Here is a 23,743-nt window from a genome sequence, read left to right on the forward strand (position 1 = left end):
GATAGTTTCCGGTTTCTTGAAATTTTTTTAATTAACAGAAGTGTAATCTACAATGTATATGATGTTTGTTCAGGCTGCAATAAATTCGAAAATAATATTAATACTGCTAAAAGGAAACAAATACTTCGTTAAATATATTTTTAATATAGAATTACAGAACTAATAAAAATTACAGTAATTTTTACGTTTTTTGTTTGCAATTACTAAAAATATATAGCTATTTCTGAAAAACATTAATATTAATTTGTATTGAGATAAAAACATAATTAGATGTACCTATTTATTTTCATCGTACCATTCTAATTATTATCATCATTTACATATAGATCACCTATTTTCCAAATCGATTAGCTATACAAAATAGGAACCAACAATTCTTTTTTTAAATATAAGAAACTAAGTACCCAATTAAATGCTTTAATTCTAAAATTTCAAAAGATAAATATGAATGTAGTTAATCACTTTGGTCCCTGAATAAATGACATTATATTTATGTACATGTTACAAGTCGATAATTTTAGTGTTAAATAATATAGAGGAAGAATTATGACTCGTAATTACAAGATTCTTCAAGAAAAATATCAAGATATTTCAAGATATGTATTGTTTGAATAATGTATTACATATATCTGATACATAGATCTATGTATGTAAATTATCTGAGAAATTTTCAAAATAATTAAATAAAAGATAAATTAATTAACGTCGATAATTAACAAAATAAAGAAATATCTATATCTTTAATATGCAATATAATCTTTTCTCTCTTTCATAAATGTGTTACATCGGAGTCTTTGTAAAACTATGGAAGAAATTCCCATAATTGTATTCGAACACTTGATCACTCTTATCTGAATCCTTTCAAAGGAATTTCACTTCAAAAGGAATACTTAATATCGTTTCAGCTCAATTTATGTAATTTTATTATATAATAATTATATAATTTTGTTCATGAGCACCAAAATAAGAAGAATGCTATCAATATTAAATGAAAAGTTAAAAATCATTAAATGTATAAAAGAATAAGAAATGTATATATGGTAAAAGTAAGTTTTTTCTTTTAATTTATGATTATTGAATATTTACTTTATAATCATTTATAACTGTAGATAATGAATCGAAATTATTAAAATTTCGAAATAAGTTCAATAAATATATATTTAAGAAATACATATTTATAGAAATAAATTTTTATTTTAAATTTTTATTTTTTATCAAAAATCTAATTATATTTGAAAATTATTAATTTATTTTCTATATTTCGTTTTTATCATGTACTCTTTCATGTAGACATTTTCCAAAATTCTTTCGTTTCTTATTATTCATTTTATTTATCAATTATTATCGTTATTATTATTACTTTACGCAACTCTGTAAATATTCACTTAACTTTGTAAACTTAATGATCCCATAAAATTAATATACTTTGAACTCACTTGAACACTTTTATCGATGAAAAATGAACGTAAATACGCCATAACTACGGAACCAATGTACCAGGCAGAAGATAACTGAAACGAAATAGTTGATGAACTTGTTAGAACACAAATTTTATATTTATTATTATTTAATTATATATATATATATATATAAGTAAAATAGATATAAATTTTATACTGTATCAAATTTTTAAATATTTAGTTGATAAATATTATTTCATGGTTTTATCCATAATTCATATGAAGGATAAGGAAAAGGAATAGGAAAACAAACTTAGTGATTTTAGATATACATTTTGGTAATAACAATTATACCTACAGCAATTAGGTTTGACACTCTCTTTTTTGATCTATTAAAAAGAGTAGAAAATTCAAGCCGTGAACGATATAGTTAAATTTGTTGAATCTTGTTTCTTTATTAATAGACTCAGAAATATTAGAAACTGATTTTGTTTATAAAACTTGTAATATTCTTTGTTTTTCCCCTTTACTCTTTATATATAATTTCATTAAGTTCCGATAAATTATTAATTATATAATATATAGGGTGTCCCAGTAACAGTAGTACAATCGGGAAGAGGGTGATTCTACATGAAGAAACAAATCGAAAATAAATAATTTTACGAAGTTTCGTTATCGAGAAAATCCACTTTGAATGTCCATCGAGTACATGTGCATTTAACTATTACTTAGATGAATAGACTATCAATACACGAGTATAGCTGGTACAATCGAGGGGGCGCTGATTCTACGTAAAAAAACAAATTGAAAATAAAGAATCAAATTTTTTCATTCGAAGTTTCGTTATCGAGAAAATCGACTTTGAATATCCACCAAGTACGCTGATATACTGATGGTCCATCTGCCTTAGCAAAAGTAAGTGCACGCGTACTTGGTGAATATTCAGCGTCTATTTTCTCCATAACGAAGCTTCGAATGAAAAAATTTTATTCTTTATTTTCGTTTTGTTTCTTCACGTAGAATCACTCCCTTCTCGATTGTATCGCCTATTACTATTACTGGAACACCCTGTATACGAATTTTATGTAAATACCTAAATTATAATATAATAATATGTAAACTATTAAATAAATTTATACAAACACATAAACTAGGCTCTTTTCCAAAAGTATTAGTATTTGAACTCTTTTTAAATTTAATATTCTACTTTTTGTGCTGGCTGATAACGAATATATCGAAAATTTTTCATAGAATATCATTAATAACACGCGAACTACAAGATACACATATAACCAGATATAATGATGATACACACGAATACAAGTAATGAAAAAGATACCTGAACTCATTCGGAGCAACTTTCCTTTACATTTTTCATAAATCGTGCCCATCAGGGGCGGATCTAGGACCCTCTTTTCACGAGGAGAAATGAATATATTCATTTTTTGATTTTTTTCAGTAACCTTAAAATTTGCTTATAATTTATATTGAAAAAAAATCAAAATAATTACAATACATTATATAATTAAATAAAATATACAGCATAATATTTTGGAAAATTATTCTGAATCCACTACTGATGCCAATAAAGGCCTAACACCAATGTTTTCAAATTTTAGTAGAGAAACCTAATTTTCATTTCTAAAATATTTGTCTTTTATTTTTAGAAAGCATTATAGATATTTCATATCTATTTGTTAGTTTTATTAAGAATACTGATAATATTGAATGCCTGCAAGATATCTGAAACATCTTGTTTCAATCAAAATAAAATGGCTAATTTTTGCCTCTAAACAGAAGCAGGTTATTGTTGGATAATGACTAACTGAGGTGAAATAGAGAACCTTGTATTATACGTAGTGTTATCTTCCATTGGGGTAACTGGAACTTGATAAGGAGCTCTTTCACCCCATGGCTTCTCAACTGGAACTGTATTCCCTACAGGCTGATAACTCAACTGCATAATAGTTTCCGCTTCCATAGGGATATCTGGTGGACGGCATAAGTGTACAGGTGCATAGTTATGAATTGGTGTCAGCGACTTATCATTCTCTAAATAGGAGAGTTTGTATGTGGTACAACCTGCAATCAAAAATAAATATTTTTTTTTTTTTTTTTTTATTTATTCAAATCGTACGTTTATAAGGTCATTAGCATATGTCACAGAACGAAATATAAGGTGATTAAATAAAAAAAATAAGGGCTAGATTATTTCTATATTTGTGGATAGAGGAAAAGGATACAATGCAATTAGAAAAGGAGTAATTTCGTATAAAAAGAGAAATCAATATTATGCAATAAAACTTTAATTTCATACGAAAAAAATAAATTGATAATATACATTTATAACAAATACTCATCTAAGTATATAGTAATTTTTAACTTATTATTAATGGTAAAAAATACATCTCATGAAATGACATTATTTTATAATATTATTTTGGATATATATTCTTCCTCATTTATTATCAACATTAATTCCTTTATTCAAGCCCCAAACTTTTCAACTAACAATAAGTCTTTATTATTCTTAAATCGCAAATATTCATTCTTGCTTATTATATATTAGAATATCTTTATTTTTGATAACAGATAGTTGAAATTTGGCCAGTATTATAGAAATTTGTTATCCCCTTCCTTTCTTCTTTTCTTGTTTCTTAATAATAGTAACATTTTGATCAATTATCAGTTTTAGATGCGATGAATCAAATTTGAAGAAGAAAAAAGCAAAGGTTATTTTGTAATATCATTGCACATAACGAAAGAATAATAAAAAATTAGATGGTTCAAATTATAACTGGAAAAATATTAGACTTGCATTATGCGATACTAAATCGAGAAGAGAAAAAAAAACGTTTTCAAAAAGTAAAATAACTTTTGAGGTTAGGTAAAAGGAACTTGTCTGATGCAGCAGAACTAACTGCGACATCTGTTGGTCGTTTAAGTTGAGATGAATCGAAAGCCATGAATAATAAAATTGTATTGAGTTTCGAAACAGATCAAGTTTTTAAACTTGGAATTTCGTTAACCTTATATGTATACAAAAAAATAATTTATATTGTACATTTACTTCTATACCAAATAACTCTGCCAATAACAATTTTTTCATATCCTTAACTGCCTACGTAATGTCCCTGTATGTCTAGTTAAGAGAAACATACTGTATGTAAATCAATCGTGGTACCCTCCAAGTAAAGGCTGTCGCCCACATAACATATCAAACCAGCAACGTATAGTTGTCCACGCACCAAAGCCGTTTACTATGGATTGACATGGATACAATACCAATATTACATTAGTAATATATATGTTAGCACACGAATTTTATAAAAAAGAGGATGTCATAATTTATTATTGTAAAAACGGTTATGAGTCATAGATTTTTTGTCATCACTGAATGAAATTGAAATAATGAAAGAAAAAGAGAAACTACTATAATACATAAGAATTCACAACTAAGAAAAAATAAAGGCGAATTTCATACATTATATAATAAACAAAATAAATTAATTTTATAATGAAGAAACACTAAATTGATATCATGGTAAATATAGATAATCGTTATAAATAATAATAATAATGTTCATATTAATACATAATAATATAAGTTAATGAATAGTAATATGAATATATAAGTGAATAATTAATGGACATTAATATTATAAATATTAATGAATATAATAAATAAATAAATAATATCAATTCTAATTTATATTCGCGAGAAATTCTATTAATGCTTTGTTATTCACTATACAGAAAACTATAATACAGTGTCACTAGCGAATAATCATTTTGTTCCCACCATATGTAGGAACAACTAGCCAACATGTAATTACTGACTAGTCAACAAAACAGTCATACCAAGAATCTTGTGGTTGTATAGGTGATGCAAAAACCATATATACTATAACTCGTTTTAAAATGTTATAACATTTTCTGTATTTTTTTAAATGGATTTACTCATCTTAATACATAGTGCAAATTTGACACTGTACCAAATCAAATATTCAAAAATTTATAGTTATGAATTTTTTAACGATTATTTATATATACTGCAATTTATCGTTATTATGTATTAGAATATACAATGAATTAATGTTACGTACATTCAATGGGTGAAGTGGCAGGAACAAGGTTGTCTGCGCGACGATGATCTGGTTCTAGTGGTATGCTCTTCCATGTATAGTCATGTTTTTGTGTGGTCACCTCTTGTATGGGACCTCTCCCCAACAACTGCTTATTACAAGGTATAATTGAAGGTTGTTGTTCGACACACCAGTTGCCTAAGAAACTCATCTGAAATATATATGAATTTTATGTACATGTATTATATAAATATTAATATATCAATATAAATGCTATAAATGAATTAGCAAAGAAAATTTTGTAACGTATAATGCTAAAATCGACAAAATTAGAAATACATTTACTTGCTATGTAATAACAATGTAATTATTTCAGCTATAGTAAAATCTTCAGTATGGTCATTCAGAAAAGAAAATTTTCAAATAAAAGAACTTATTTGTTTTCATAGTAATTATTTTATAATTGGGTAAGAATAATATCATTTGCAAGAACAAAGAATAACGTGTAATACAAATGTAATATTATTTTAATTATTTATTTTTCTTCATTACTATTACTATTGTAAGATTCGTATTGTACTTCTATTTACTAAATCGTGTTGAGTTTTTAACATAATACATCATTGTTATCAACGATCTATTTATTTTTCAAATTATTTAAGCACTATTCTTTTGATATCATAATTATTTTAAAATGGAAATGTCTTTGATGTTGTACATTCTGTAAACTTTTAAAATTTTTATTATTTCTCCGAGAAATACTATTCCCGTTTCATTTTGAAAGGTAGTAAGTACGTATTATGCATTTTCCCTTTAATGCTGTTACACACGAGGCGTTCGGGCGCATAATGCCCATTTCACACTGGAGTAACGAAGAAAATATACTGTTCGAGTAACGATATATTCGAATAGTGAATTCTTTAGACAATGGAACATTTGAGTAATTTAAACATTATAATATTGGAATATTTGTCTAGTAGAAATTTTGGACATTGCAGTATTCAAATAGTAGAAATTTTAGATATTGTAATATTCGATTAGTGGAGTGGTTGGATAATGAAATTTGCGAATTATAGAACATTTAGACATTGAGATATTCGATTATAGGAATATTTAGTTAATGAAATATTCAAATTATAAAATATTTGAATAACAAAATATTCGAATAGTAGTATAAGAATATTTGGATATTAAAATATTTTATTAATGGAACTGTTGGTAATAGAATATTTAAATTGTAAGTCGTTTGAATAACGGAATCTTTGGATTTTGAAACACGAATATTCAGTTAGTAAAAATTTTAGATAATGGAATAAAAATTAAAAATTTTGCATTAATGAAGCTTTTAGGTAGTGAAGCATGTAGATTGCAGAATATTTAGATACTGAAATATACGATTAGTAGAACTTTTAATTATTAACAATTTTAGATGTTGGAATATTCTAATTATAACTTAAATAGTGGAAAATTAGAATATCATAAAGTTCACATAAGATCTTCGCGAAATGGAAACTCTAACATTTTAATTGCAATAAATATGTTATAAAATCTGCCTTCTATCAAGAGTGTCATCATAATTTCAGTTATGCATACAGTCATTATTGAGCCCGCATAAATAAAATAATGTTGTATAACGTTAACAGCATTTTGCAAATATTTCGTAAACTGAACAAACTATTCCTTATATACAAAGGAAAAATTATTCCAAATTTTCATTTCTACAGCATACTAAAAAATCATAAAAATTGAAGGGTAAATGATTCGCCGACAAGTTGATCATAAATTGTTTAGATATGACACCTCTAAATTCTGCGACACGAAGAAGGAAGTATGATAGAATTCTGATAATCTAGCATTCAATCATTCGATACACTCGATACACTCGAGTTTGACAAATGTACGTCATTAAAACGATGACAATACCCAACGAATGTCACTCGACAACATCAGTGATCAGTCAGCACATTCGAGACCGATGACCCAGCTTATGAATCACGTAATACTTTACCTGGGTAGTGAATGACTCCGCATGTGGGTGTGTATTCATGAAAAGTCCCGTAGGACAGTTGAGGTGTAAAAGGAGTGCTCACTTCATTCCGTTTGACTCCTCTCAAGCTCATAAAATTTCTAATTTTAGATCCTTGCTGACATATGCCAACAGACAAAAATTAAAAATCAAAATAATAATTTATGAATTTTTGTATATTCTTTATTTTCTGAGGCATATATATTAACCCTTCGAGTATTTCATTTAATTTTGATACTCTACATCTGTCTGCTTAACTACTTTTTATGCGACGGGGAGTATACACGACGAAAACAGAGTAAGTGCACTATGCTGTAAAATTGAAAGGAATTCTAAAAAGGTAAAAAGGATAGCTAGTTAATTTTTTGAAAAATTTATATTTTTCAATTCGTAAAGGAAACGATATTTGAAATCAAATATACAGTTATATTAAACGATCGAGTATTATTATTCAGAAACGTGTCAAAATTTTAAAAATGTTTCGATTTTACATACATTGTACTTCAAATAGCGAAAGTAAATTATTTTTTCTCCATGACGACCTTTTCATCGCGAATATCCTCGACATACACATCGAAAGATTTAAAATTAAAAATAGCATGAAGGGATGCCAAGTTCTTTTTTTGAATATTTTCCATAAAGTCTATTTTGAATCTTTATCTACATATTTTAGAAAATAAAGAATTTACAAAAATTCGTAAATCATTGCTTTGTTTCTTAACTTTCATCAGTAAATGTATATACATAGACATGGTAGCAGAATAAGTTGTAACTTGTAAGTCAATATTCGTTTTATGTTATACTAATTCTGTGTCTACGTCATTGTTTTGTATCGCAAGTTATAATTCTATTTTGCTTGATCTCTATGTGTTCTATTCGTTTTCTTCATCACGTGACGCTATATGATCTAATTTGTTCCCAGATAATAATGAAAATTCGTGTACATTATAACAATTATTATCGTTAATTATCCTTCTTAATCGATCCACTATTCAAATCTCTAAATTCTACATGTTTGTATTACTGTTAGAAGTTCCAAAATCAAAATATCATTTAACGTTTCTTATTATCCAGGATTGATTTAGTTTGACGTTTGTCAAACTGATTAGTCGAATTTAGAATGAGCTTCTGTTAAATCTGATCTTTATAATTTCCGATGTGCCGATCTGCCAGGAAAAAATTTGATTCGTTGTTAATTTGTTTGTTCTAACGATCCAATCGCGATATTTTTCCTAGTAATGTTATGACGTAGAGACCTGACCACTGTTAGACCTAGCTTGAGACAGGGGTATGGTAATAGATGACACTGCATATCCACCAATTTTTAATAATAATCAGACTTTGCTGTTAATATTCCTTTTTTTCTCATCATGTACATACATCAACAATAACGATTGAAAATTTTATGAACTAACTTGCTGTCTCAAGATTTTAATCTTGGATCCTATGCAAGCTACGATGAAGACTCCACCAAGGTATCTCAGTTTGGCCAGAATTCTTCCAATCTTCCATAATCCCATTTCTGTAGAAGAAGTTGTATAATGGGGTAAATATTGTTATCTAATTTAGTGTAATTGTTGACACTGCATTCCTGTACAGTATTTGAATTTAGCTAATTTAAGGTTGATATGGTTATCTAATTTTGTGTAATTCTTGATATTGCATTCCTGTGTAGTATTTAAATTTAGCTAAACTGTCACTTAAAGTTGTATAATCCTGCTCTGAATATTCAACTTTACAGGAATTTTCAAGTTCAACTGTACAATCGACAGAGTAACAAGGTTATAGAATGACAAAAAAATAGACTAAAGTCGTATAGAATTCAATTAAATATCAAGATTCAAGTTGTCAAAACTCTAAAAATCTTAACATTTTCAATTGGAGACATACTTTCGAAATCCTGTCTCGATCTCGAAAAAAATTCCCGATATTTTCGAGACCACGTATAGCTCTAAAAAATACCAACAAATCAAAATAAAGAAATATTAAATGATAGTGCTTGAGAATTTAAAAATTCTCATTGCGTGCCACTATTAATAGTGATTTCTCCAATTTTCGAATTATATTAGAACAAATCCATATTCCAGGAGTACAACTTTTGTTTTAGCGTCAAACAGAGGATACCAATGCTTTCACAATTTCAATATATCCGTGTCATCACCTAAAACGCGAATATAGTTTGACTCTGTATAATTCTGTCTTCTCTTTCGACAATATATTTCCAAGTCACAGTTATGCAAAATGTAATGCATAATAGCCTGAAAGTTGTTTTGATTATTCGATTCTCTTCCTCGTTTTTTCGGCCAAGACAGGTTTAACAACATTCCATATACCGGATGCAACTCGATGCTCTATTGTTCTATTGAAACTCTTCATACATCCTTCCTTCTATAACATTTGTGCACAACCACTTGAACAGTTCAGAGAGGATGAGGTCAGGGCCAACTGCTTTTCTGATGTTGATCTTCTTGGCATCTCGGAACTCCTGAATTTTTATTTGTTCCTGTGGAAGTACATCATTGCTTTGCCTGTCCCTATAAGACTATCTTCTTCCTCCACGTTCACAATGCGTAGGTAGACTACAATATATACCAGATCATCGTCACCAATATTTTCACACTTATTAGACGTCAATGCTTCAGATCTAACCAGTTGAAGTCTTTCGGAACAATAAAAATCGATTTTGCATCCCAAAAGTCGATTATAAGACCTAAATTGATTAGACACCTTTTACTTCTCTCACTGTCAGTGAGTATTATAAGTTCTTCGTGTCTTCGGCTCTACTTTTTAAGCACACTTTATATTAGAAATGAAGCTCGTGTCATGCCGATTGTATAGGCTTTTTATCAATATTACGACTTCGCAAAGAAAACAAATGTCAACATCGAATATCTTGAAACACAATTTTTACAAGTGGGCCCTTTTCTCAATTAAGGAAAGAGTTTCTCAACTGCAAGAACTAAACAGAGGAAATAAATATTCGAAGACCTGAAATTTGCAAAATTTCTCTTGCTTCGTTTTGCCATTGTTTGCATGAATTTCATCAATAGAAGTTTACATATCACGTAACAAGCGACAAATATCTAATCTGGTGAACAAATAATATTAATATAATAATAAAACTAACGTTACGTGGAATGTGTTACACAGGGTATCTCAGGAACGGCAGTACACCGGGGAAGGGCGTAATTTCACATAAATAAACAAATCGAAAATAAAAATAAAAATTTTTCCATTCGAAGCTTCGTTGTCGAGAAAATCGACTTTGAATATCCATCAAATACGCTGATATACTGATAACCATCCGCCATATTGTTAGCCAATGTTAAGTGCACGCGTACTCAGTGAATATTCAAAGTCGATTTTCTACATAACGAAGCTTCGGATGAAAAAGTTTTATTCTTTATTTTCGATTTGCTCTTCCATGTAGAATCACCTCCTCGATTGTACTATCGTTGCTGGGACACCTTGTATAACCGTAAAGGGCTCAAAATAAAGATCACCAATCCTGATAACTTTTTAATTTGTCGATAATAGCTTTATAAAGCTATTAGACTTATAAATCTTATTCGAACATCCCTTTTTAATGTAAAATGAAAGTGTGCTCACATACATCAGAGGCGATAATGTATGCAGCAATTCCAATGTGGTTTTCCCATCTATATATTTTTATATAGCTTTCTCTTTAGCACAAAATGGCAAGAACAAGCTTTGGTGGGTTAAAATACTGAATCTATATTTTTAAATTAAATTTTAATAAACTTGTTGCGATGGTAACATCGGAGGTTAGATGTGCCTTATCGTCCTTCCAGCCTATTAAGCGGATTATTTAAAAACAAAAGCACAGAACACGTACAACCACCAGACCCAACAGATTGGATCCTAGTGCGACTGACCCACTGAAGCGACAAACAGACGTTTGCTGATAAATCACGACATTGACTACCAAAACAATACGAAAGTGTCAAGTTTCTTAACAGCTTCCTACTCCTGAAATCTGAACTTTTCCAGACACACACATGTCCAGTCGAAAAACACTATTTTTCCTCCATCAACATCCACCCTCAATCAATCATGAAAAACCCGGGGTGGCACTGAACAGAACTCGACGAGACATCATAGAACACAATCAGAACTCGAAGAGAACGCATTCAGAAATCAGACAGAACGCATATAAAACGCAACACAACTCAGCATAACGCATTTACATCGCACTAATAACCACAAACAACTATATCATGTAATAAAGTGTACATAAGGAAGAAAGTGTCCTTTATTGCATATCCAAGGTGTTCGATATCTCAAATTGGTAGTGTATACTGAGAGAAGGCAGATAACCCACATCAACTTCGCTACCTTCGTATACAGGACTTGCATCAGTATTCGGTTAGAACTTATTAGAATCCTTGCAAAATATACTTAAATATTTTAATATTAATATGAAAATGAAAAATTGACATTGATTGTAAGATAAGAATAAACTTTAAAGTTCATATGATGAATTTTGTATATTTAAACTTATACCATAACTAGAGATTATGGCTCTTTATAACAAGATATAAATGAATATTCGCATTCCACCTCTTACTTACCCGATGAATAGTATCATAATCCAAAGGACAAGGTGAGAAATAAATGTTATCAGGTTGTCGAATCGGGCTTCGCTTGTCTCCTCCGCAGCCAAAATAACTGAGACGGTAAGTCGTGTTATCGTCAGTGCAACAACCAGCATTTAGAACATTGTCATTTTCCTCAGTTACTATTGGTGAACGTTTTTTCTCCGAATGTGGCCAATAACTTAATTTGTAAGTTGTACAACCGTCCATTGGCTCGACAGGAGGCACGTATTCCCTTTTACCCCACGGTGGATCTTCCTAAGTAGCAATATAACGAACTAAAATATTAATTATTAAATACTAATTAATATTTTAAATTAATGTTTAAAATTACCAAACACATTTGCACACATTTGTTATCCAAAAATGATAAACTAAAATCAACCCTTTGTTCTTTCAAAATATTTTTATTCGATTATTTTATTTGTGTATTAGCCTCACTATACTTTAGAATAAAAATATTTGTCTATTAACAACTTAGTGTGGTAGTACAAAGTACAGTGTTTGAAATAATGCTTACTTTCTGCGGAGCATCAATTGGCCAATAACTAAGATTGTACGTTGTATAGTCTTCCATTGGTATATCTGGTTTGACGTAGTTTCTTATAGGAGCATAAGATGTTGTAGGTAGGTGGCAACCAGACTCATAGTAGCTTAAGTTATACGTTGTATCACCTAAAAGACGTTGAAACTTTAATCAACGTACAATTACATATAGTTTATCTGAAATAATGAGTGTCCCAAAATTCACAGAAGAAGTAATTTTGATAGGAAACACAAGTTTTTAATTAGAAATTGTAAACTTTTTATTGATTCATAAAGTATACATCAGTATACTTAGTATCCTAGTATCTCTTTTTTTCGTTGACAACACTTTACCGCACAAATGGCGCAAAATTCAAATTTTGTGTGAATTTTGGAATACCCTATAGTTAAAAGTAAATTAAAATCATAAAATAAAATCTTTCGAAATACAATTTGCATAAATATCAATTTTGAAAATTCATTCAGAACCATCTGGACCCATGGATAAGCATTCTTCTCGGCTATCACTTCCCACTGAACAGTACATGAAACATATTCTAGTGTTTCGTGTACTCACCGGCGAGCGCCGCAGGTTCGCAATATATATTATCCTCTGCTTTGTAAGGTTCTACTTGTGGTACACTTTTCCATGTGTAGTCGTGTTTCTGAGTCGTAACGTCTTGCATAGGACCTCTACCGAGCCATTGTTTCTCACAGGGAATACAAGGTGGATCGGGTTTTGCACATAAATAATTAAAGTAACTAGACTGAAATAATGAAAAACACATTTCCCTCTTTAACATAACGATTTTCATTGACATTAATTCGAGATTCATTCGTTACATTAGTTTGTTCGCGTTTTCTTGATTCATTCGTGAAATCGATCGAAGTTTTTGATACGTTAAATTTGTTTGTAAACCTTAAAAAAATATTTCTTAATATACTTATTTATAGTATAGTCTTATTTATAGTGAATATCCAAATTACTTTTACTGGTATTGAAAGTATCAGTCTCATGACATGGAGATCTGTTTCTAAGCGGTACTAGCGCCACCAGTCCGGGTGGTTCCCCTTCCATTACTCCTAACCCAACCAATCACATAAAATCTAAGTCAAAGTATAATATCAAACTTGGTAAACATGCATTCAACCCTTAAGATGACTATAATGAAATTATATCAACATGTGGCTAATAATAATTCCAAACTCTTTGAAGAAAATGAACCTAACCTATACCGAAAAAGAAATTTCAAAAGTTCCGTAGACTAATTCCTAGATGCAAGAAGATTTAGAAATTGTTCGTCATGGTGTGCAATATAAAACAACAAATTTCTTCTTTTATAAGAAATATGGCATATATCATATTTATATTTGTAATAAATTAAATTCTATAATGAAAACTTGTATCTTTTAAATAAGCTATTGGTTTGCCTTTCTTATACAGAATAATTAATAATAAAATCGATTACCAATTTTTACTTCCTAAAATTTCTAACTTTTCTTTCCACTTACAAAACTTATCAAAAATTTTATATTTCATTATAATAAATTATTACAAACAAAATAGTCGATTTTTAATTTTTGATGTATACTTTCATTTTACAACATTATTATATATTATTAATCGTAATTGCCTCTGTCGACAAGAATGCACATCTGCGAACAAACATATTAATACTTTCTTATAAAAAGTTAACAATATGAAATGCAATAAATTCATTGAACTTTTTATGTTACTCTCCTTGATACACTCTTCCAGACAAAAGCCAAAAATCCAACAGAGGCAGAAAATTTGAATTGTGGAAAACGACCATTTCACTTGCAACAACCTAATATTTATAAATTAAATTTTATGTACTCTAATCTTATAAATCTTTAATTGTCACAAATAAATTTGCTTCCAGATCTAAAGTATTTTTTCATGAGTTGATTCGTATATTAAAAAAATCATTACACAAGAATTAACAAAATAAGAATGTACAATATACTATGTTTGTTCGACCACCCATATGAGACCAAAGTATTTATGTTTACATAGTCACGATGCTCTCAACTCATTAAGTACATACAATTAAGTACAAATGAACAATGTTTTACATTATCATGTTTACCCACCGTGTCTAAGTACACTTTCTTTCTCTGCAAAATCTCGGCAAGCTATGGGTTTTGAAAGCAAGCCTGTCGCTACGCTCGAATTAGTGAATAATTATCACTATATTCTGCTCACAGCTGTGTTCTACTTTCCAGCAAATAGTTACGAAGTGTTGACAATTAAGATATATTACACCTGAAAAGGCACCATTGACTAAAATATAAAAGTCAAATTTCATTTTAACACGTCAAAAAGTTGATTCTCGAATCTTTTTTACCGATATACGTTAATATCACGATCCTACAAAACATTCAAAGGAATTACTGAACAGTGAAAAATAGAGAGCAGTACAAAAAGAAGTTAAAAATATTTAATAGTAGAACACAAAATATTAGATAGAACATAAGAACATAAGATATTAAATATAAACATAAGATATTAAATCATAGTAGAAATAGTTTGTAATTATATTAATAATATATGTAACTTGCGGCATAAAACTATATAACAGGTAACACCAACTGGAAGAAACTAATTTTAAATGAAATAATAAGTTAAAGATATAAAATAAGATAATTTCAGTATAGGGTCTTTTTGTGACAAATTTTAGTCTAAGTATACTACACAGTATGAGAAAATATACACGTTATGTGTATATATAGATGTGTGCATGTACATAGTACGGAACATATGCAATTAATTGGAATAAATCTAACAATTTTTTAAGTAAATATTATTTCATTTGTGGAAGAAATATATTTTGACTTATGGCCTTATTTTTGACATCTTACTTTGTACGTTGTTTCGTCAGATATTTCACCTTCACCAGTAACTAACCAATTTTCTGGTCGAACAGGGTCTGTAGAAACACTGGGACATTCCCAATAGGACAGTCGGTATGTAGTATTATCATCCATTGGTATAAGTGATTTCCAATAATGCTGCAATAACATTAAATCATATTATAACACAATGTCACCATAAACAATAATTTGAAATATTTAAAAAGTAAATGAGGTAACAGCACTGAATTCTGACAAATTTTAATATAATAACAAAATTTTTTTAATTGTCCAGTATGAAACATGAGAATTAAAAGAGTAGAATGAATGTCAATAACATATTCTGCATTACCGACGGTATTAAGTAAACTACGGTTATTCATAGATTAAAAAGTTCATGCAATAAGTGAAAATAGATGTTTTTCAATACAGAGCATTTACTAAAATTGATACCTAGTTGGTAATACTTAAGTCAATCAATTTTAGACGTAAAAATTGATTAATAAGAGTTATAAAAAGCAATGCAAATAAGTGGATTTTATGTTTAGGTGAATTCTTTGAAATAGTTTTAAATTTAATTCATATGATTGTCAGAATGTACTAAAATTTTGTAAGTAGTTTTTGGAAATTTATGCATCTCACAAGTAAAAAATATTAAATGTATAGAATAATTCGAATATCAAATAACAACTCAATGTACACCAAACTGTAGAACAATAATAAAAAAATTTATAATGCAGCATTACAAGCAATCTTACGACTAATAACGTGTAAATAGAAACGATACTTTGATTAAAACTTCTTTTGTACTTACATGAATTGGAGCATAAGACTTCGGTATTTCTGGTTGTATATATCTCTGTAAATGAACGAATTCTTAAAAGATATTTAATATGATCAAGCACAAAAATTGCGATAGTATAGTACTTACATAACATATACGTTGCTTAGTACAGCAGCAGCAGTTACAGCATTCATCGTGATTTATCTAAAAAATAGTTCTTTATATTACCATCCGTTAATCACAGAATATTACCTTCTTTGCAATTGACATATGCAGTATAATCCTTAACACAAGCTATTGCCCTGGCTCTTCACTTAAAAGGACCATCACTTATCGTTAAATACTTCTGCATATCGTAAAAATTAAATGAATGTAATTGCAATAACTGAAACAACCAAATTTTTAACATACTTTTACTACTACGTACGTCGAAGAAATTCTTTAAAATTAAAATTACTATACTGTTTTAAATAATTTCTTATTAAAGATTCCATTGAAAATATGAAGGTATTGCTATAGAAAATTGAAAATTACTATAAAAATTATACTAATCGAAACCTAATTATATATTTATAAAGTCTAGATTAAAGTTAAGGTTGACAAAAATTAAAGACTAAAGCAATCATTTTGCTAGATGGACATGCTCTCGAGATTTCAAGATGACCTTGGTTCTTTTTAATAGAACTCTTTTTTATGTATGTGAATAGTGCATTTCAGGGTAAGTTCATTCCCCTATAATACTTTGGTCTTTGAAGATCTTAGATTACTTTAGTATAAGTAAAGATACTTACATATTTCGAATCCATTTTTCAAATGTATCTTATATGATAATCGAAAATATTCAGAAGAATAGTATTATAAATTTCTAAAATCACTTTATCTAATGAAATCTAATTGATGCGCAGTGTTATCATTTTTACACTGCTTTACCGACAAGGGTGCAACTCCAAATGTAATACTTTTTATCATTAGAGATAGTACAAACTTTAGAGACGAAATATATGAAACATCATTTTGAAAGAAAGATAGACTATTACTTTGCATAGATATAAATATCTATCTAAAATTTCGAGGAACAAAACATTTTTCTATATTCTCTGTTCTTTTACGATCTAATACTTATGGATTTTTATTTTTTCAAATTTATAGAACAATTTTCTAGTGATCATATTATCATCTTGTAACGAAAAAATTGTAAAAGTAGCATTCAAGGAATGGTTTAATTTTGAAACTATTAGTTTTTATTATATAAATCTAAAGTAATTTTTGTTGAATTTAGTTAATTTTTGTAAAACTTGTACAGAAACATATAACAAATATTTTGTTGTATTATATGATATTTATCTCGTTTTATCTAGGATAAAGCTGCTTTTTCCCCTATCACCTTATTACTCCCACTACATTTGTTTGACTCTTGGAGTGGACTACGGCAAACACAGAAACTATATGGGAACACAGCCTTAGGTAGGGAAACTATTAGACCAGTGATGGGAGTAATACAGCGACAACCAGTAATAAGTTCAACATTTCTGGTTTTATATGTAAAATTTCATACAAAATGGAATATAATTGAAAGAAAAAGATTAATCCATCCTCCCTAGATTTGAACCCGGGTCCTAAACACGTAGGAATATTAGTCCGTTGTCACTGCACTAGAACTTTACATGGAAATAGTTCTAAACAAAACTGAATTAAACCAATGGTCATCTTCAATTGCAAATATCTTAAAAATTATTGAGTAGTGGCACCTATAATCATATACCTTCACCATCGGGGGAACTAAATCTAGCATCCTACTAAATTTGAACGAAATCGGTGACCCCGAAAGCCTTGCAGTCTTCTTGTAAGAGAATATTTTATAAAGACCATTCTAATGTTTCAAAATTATATTTTAAGTTACCTTAATTTTATTTTTCGCCTCAATAACCGATTGCTTTTGCTCATGCGGTTTGGCTATAGACCTACAACATATCGCGATGTTAAACTTAATCGTTCATAACGAATCGAATTACGATTTAATGTATAATTTAGGGTGAAATAACAGCTCACGGATCAACTGCACAGATCTGCATGATGACAACGATCGTTCATAATAAGGAGCAACTATGGAACAGTGTTATTTCATGACACTAAAGAAATAAAATATGTTTTGATTTAATCCAAAGGGTTTAAAAATATCAATGTCAACCAAGAAATAATGGACGATCATACCAGAAGTAGGTAGCTTTGCATAATGTTACGTTACATAAGGTTAATAACACAGTAGGCTACGAAATAATAGTTGTAGAAAATGTTATTTAATTTGTACAATATTTCTCATAAGATATTCTTCCTTTTACGTTAGTGTACTTTTACTTCAGAATTGCAGAATATCGAGTTACTCCTTACAGTGTGTTTACATGCATTGTACCGGCTTATGTGCTACTTATATACAGTTTTATACAGCTTTGCTGGGTAGAGACCAAGAGAGCTTGGTTATACAAATTTTAAATTTAAACTAAATTATCGAACAAATGGAAAATTAACGAACAATTATATGGGCAACTTTCATCGCTACCTATTGTCTTCCGGCGGGAGAAAGCCCTTCGTTGGAGTTCTAGGAAGACATCGCACAGGTCCAAGAATAACAGCCACAGATGGAGATGTTTAGACGCTGAGCTGGGGCACCTGGACCGGAGTTCAACCGAAGAGACTACCAACACGTGAAGACGAGGCCACGAAGAGGGGACACGCCCTATGTTTTTTTTTTTTACAATTTAACATAAGTTTAATATGCCAAAAACTAGATACAATAATATACATATGAAAGAACCAAAACGTACAAAAGAGTTACAAATGAATACTAAGACTATGAGATCGATGGCTCCAGCGTGAAGCACTCGCGATATAGAATCAAACTTACTCTACCGCGCTTATCGCTATAGGGTAATATAAACTTAAGAACTATCTTATATAGTATGCGGGTTTGCCTATGTATAGAAAAAGCACGAAAACTATACAGCTTTTGGGGACACGCCCTATAAGACTGCAGGGGGATGCGTTTTTGACACATTCGCCTACGAGTCAAGGAAGGAATAAAAAATTCACCTACCAAGCAAAACGACACTTAATTAAAATCTCCTACACTTTTATCTCTGTTGGAACCCGAATGAAGAAGGTTGTAGACCGATTAATTTCTTTAATATTCTTCAGAACGTTTCTATTTGCAATACGAATTCTACAGCAAGGCTATGTCGAAAAATACAATAATGTACTATATATCGGCGGGGAAGGAACTGGGCTTGTACAATGTTCGGAGGTGCTTATATATATTTTTAGTTTCTGGAGGGGTGAAGATGACGAATTGACCCTATGGTCAAAATAGGAATAAATAAGCTGTGTTGACCGACGTTGGCCTGTGTTGCGTGGCGATTGAATTTTCGAGAAATTGTTGTCGGGTTGTTAATCCGTCTCGCGATCTCGTTATGTTGCCCGCGAAATTAATATTGGACAGCTGTTTCAATTAACACGAGCAAAAGGAAGATCTCGGCTGGAGTCGAGCTCGGTTTTTATTTCTAATATTTCGTATGGCTCTAACCACTCTTTATCTAATTTGTACCTTTTGTGGTCATTATGTAATGATACTAAATCTCCTAAATTATATAAACTTTCGGGAATAATTTTCCTGACATATTTTTAAGAGTAAGCGACTCCCTTTGAATAACAAAACAGATTTATTTAAATTAAAATATTAGACTATGCTTCCCGCAACTCTAACTCTCAACCACACGATTCTCCACTCACTACGTCTCGACTACCCTTATTTAGAGACTATCACTCTCTTTTTTCATACACAAGCTCTCTTCTTTAATCACTCATTTCCCGCGCGACCTCGTCCTAGGTGGGCCAGTACTTCCTAGGTCCCTAGATTCCTCCTGTGGGCAACTTTCACCGCGGCCCATTGTCTTCCGGCGGGTGAAAGCTCTTCGTTGGAGTTCTAGGAAGGCCTCGCCGAGGCCCAAGGACAACAGCCACAGATGGGGATGCTAGACGCCAAGCTGGGGCGTCTGAACCAGAGCTCAGCGGAAGAGGCTACGAACACGCGAAGAGAAGGCGACGGAGAGGGGACACGCCCTATAAAACAGCGAGGGATGCGTTTTGGGGCACTATCCGACCAGCGTACGGAGAGAGTAAAAGAGTTACCCGGGCGCAAAGAGCCTAGTTTACTAAAATCCTGTTCCTACACTCGTAGGTCTTATTTTTTCCTAGGTGTTGGGCATGGTTATGGTTTCCTAGAATTATCTGTTTCTTTTCTTCAGTTGTCTATGTCCTTACAAGTGTCTATGAATAGTGCAGTTTCTTGTCGGGGTAATCTTTTAATAAAGATCTGAACATTAACTGAATCTCTGTTATGTGTAACGATTCGATGTCGTGTTCTATTCCAAATGCTATATATCATTTATCGTTTTATAATGACATTAAGTCATGTAGTCTATTTAGCCAAATTCTTTTATCGTAAGATTCTAAAATTTCTTTCGTCAGATGCGTTCAGTGTGGTCGAATAGCCATTAGACTGATTGGTGCAACAGTAGGTGTCGTTTTCCAGTTCAAATATTTATCATGCAGATCAATTTGAGGAGAGGACATGTCTTGGGTCTCGGGGAGTCCGTCTTCTGCTTCGGGAGGTGATGATGGTTTTATGATTTGGATCTTTGCTTTGAATGGAATGTCTTCGGTTATTCGTAAAGAGTGAAATCAAGATAAAGCGTCAGCTACTGCGTTTTCTTTCTGTTGGATGTCCGTTGACTCTTAATCACTAAAAGAAATATCGTTTGAAACCGATCCACAGCACACGTACAGGCGAGGTCAACGTGATAGTGTGAACAATTTTTGCAAATATCTCGGAAATTAAGGCCAAGCGGCAATTATTATTCAGATAAAAGGTCTTCAGAATCTCGTCCTCTGCAACATGTCCAAAAGTCATAGGGATCGTCTCATGCATTTGGCAGTTTTTAACAATTTTATGTTTTTTGTCAAAAAATTAGAAACTTTTTCAAGCTCCCCCGATCTATATTTCTTATTGAGGCACAAATAGAGCCTTTTGTGAAAAAACCATTTAGGGCAAAGTCACTAAACTGCATATTTACCTCCCTTCCTTGTAATTTATCTCATATTCATATTCTTCGAGTCAAACACCATCTCACGAGTCTTGATTATGGATCTTTTACATTGTGCAACCATTTTAACCCTCGCGATAAGGTAACGGGGTCTTCGGAGACCCTGCTATTTTTCAACTGTGACGGAACCGCGTATGTGAATGACGTAGCAAAAGAGTGGCAACGTCCTACTCTTATCGCTGTAATATTAACAACTGACTGCATGGATAGTTTCAACGTCTAGTTTTCAACGTCTTCAGCTAGCAGTATTTAGTGGGACAGCGAAAAGAATAGATCTGTCAAATATGTCTTCATTTTATGAATTATTTTATAAATTATAATAATATGAAGCATATTATCTTGGCTACTGAAGTTATAGGTGGAAAACTCAACAAACAAAAAGAATCATCACCGCATGAATCGCGAAAGAGGTCCAGGTGTTATATACATATGTATGGGTAACGACAACAAATATAATATGAAATGTGCCAAATGTTCTTGATTTATATGTAAAGAACATGTAATGAAACATGATAATGTTATATATACCCAGTGCACATAAATAACAAATATGTTTATAAAATTTTACATTTTTTAAACAAACTTCTCTTCTCCCCATATTATAAATATTATTAGATAATATTCGATAATGTAATCATGGAATATCGGTGTGGGGTCTTGAGAGACCCCGTTACCGTTCCGCGAGGAACCATGCTCCGAGGGTTAATGCTCGATGGTCGATAAGTATGTAAAATTACTTCCCGAGGATTACTAAACGACTGTGAGCAATTCCTTTTCGGTAGTGGTGTAATTTTTTTCCGCGTTATTAAGAGTTCTAGAAACGTAGCAGCATGGGTAGATCGTTTTGTGATAGTACGGCTATTATTCCTTCATTACTGGTATCGGTCGTCAGAGTAAATGGTTTGTTGGCACCGACAATCGCTTGATCCATTCATCGATGTCACGCATTAAATACAAAAGAACACAAGAATAATTACAACATAAATCGAAAATGTATAATAGATAATTAAATACAGTATATGCGAAAGAAACATTTATATAAAAGGCATATAACATGCTTTACTATTACCCTACTACAGTAGAAACGAACTGAAAATGAAACAAAAATGTGACACACGCTTGCCTCGTTTTATTCAGTCACCGAATGGTGGGGTAAACCGGAATTACTCCTCCCTCTCTCTTCAAGCGTCAACGCGCTGGAAAGAGCTGTATAAAACGAAATTGTGAAACCAAGCGTACTCGGTATACATGCTAACTTACAATTAGAATAATTCGGCCTTCTCACCCTTCCTACATTCATTCACTCGCAGTGTGAGTATAATGGTGAAACGAAATATTGAAACTAAATGTACCCAAAGAATAGCATCGTTCGTGTTTTACATTTTATTTCATGTCAATTCCTAATTAACCAACTCACATTATCACACCCTAAAAGATTTTACATAAAAAAAGACGCAACGCGATGGCATGAAATTTCACTTTTACTCCTAAACTGTATCCCGTGGGTCAAGGTAAATATATACATTTTTTATAGTCATGTACCCTCACATTCCTACAATTTTTTCTTTTTACCTTTTACAGCCATATAATCGACCCTTATTAATGACATGTAACCTCTTGAGGCGGAAAATCTCGTAATGAGGTAAAAGAATTGACAAAAATTAGCTGTAGTCATCTTGAATGTTCTTGGATTTCTCTGTTTTCCCTAGAACTGCCTAAATATGAACATTTGTATCTTAATAATTTGCGATAATGTTTATTTAAACCGAATCATTTTGTAAACATCATGCGCATGAACGGATAATAAAAACGACCTTTAGTCATATAATATATATTATTAGTAATACGACGCCAGCCTACACTTTCCACTTCGCCACCAGATGGATACTCGTTATAAACTCGTTTCTCGAAAATTCTCACTGAAATATCTTTTCCATGCAAATAGGTATTACTTCTGTTTTAATAACTGCTACTTTAATATTTAAAACAGACTTATCGATGATAATAAGTCCTCGTAGCAAATTGTATTAAAAATTTGAAAATTAAAAAATACAGAGTTATTTATCATGTACATATAACCTATATGATAAGGTTATTTGTCGTATAAATTTGTTTATCATTTTTGTTTAAAACACGTAGAATAGAATTAAAAATGTTTAAATACTTACAGAAGGGAAAGATGTAGTTAAAATTCAGCAAATATGCTATAATATTGAATTTTTTCTCAAAAAACACCTCATATAAGAAAATTTTATTTTTGTCTGTTTTACTCTGTAA

At 30.7% G+C, this 23,743-nt stretch overlaps 1 protein-coding gene across 1 annotated transcript; it reads right to left on the reverse strand.

Annotated features, from left to right (window-relative positions):
- Positions 1-1,480: 1,480 nt before the first annotated feature.
- Positions 1,481-18,382, reverse strand: LOC108549001 (uncharacterized). The gene is made up of 11 exons (XM_017902195.1): positions 18,360-18,382; positions 18,211-18,271; positions 16,458-16,514; positions 16,341-16,385; positions 15,536-15,685; positions 13,230-13,419; positions 12,648-12,802; positions 12,104-12,385; positions 5,507-5,696; positions 3,245-3,482; positions 1,481-1,511 (listed from the first exon to the last, which is right to left on the reverse strand). Exons 1-11 carry the CDS (start codon positions 18,380-18,382, stop codon positions 1,481-1,483), a joined length of 1,422 nt encoding a protein of 473 aa, XP_017757684.1.
- Between the last annotated feature and the right edge of the window lie 5,361 nt (positions 18,383-23,743).

The sequence above is a fragment of the Eufriesea mexicana genome, unplaced genomic scaffold (genome assembly GCF_001483705.2).
Source record: "Eufriesea mexicana isolate 0111107269 unplaced genomic scaffold, ASM148370v2 scaffold1809, whole genome shotgun sequence".
Taxonomy (NCBI): Eukaryota; Metazoa; Arthropoda; class Insecta; order Hymenoptera; family Apidae; genus Eufriesea; species Eufriesea mexicana.

Coding starts and splice junctions, on each gene's coding strand:
- LOC108549001 (XM_017902195.1), bottom strand. CDS start 18,382: ATGCAGATCTGTGCAGTTGATCC. Junction 16,515..18,210: donor AGGCGAAAAATAAAATTAAG/GTAACTTAAAAT, acceptor ACTATTTTTTAG/ATAAATCACGATGAATGCTG. Junction 13,420..15,535: donor CTGACGAAACAACGTACAAA/GTAAGATGTCAA, acceptor TCATTATTTCAG/TCTAGTTACTTTAATTATTT.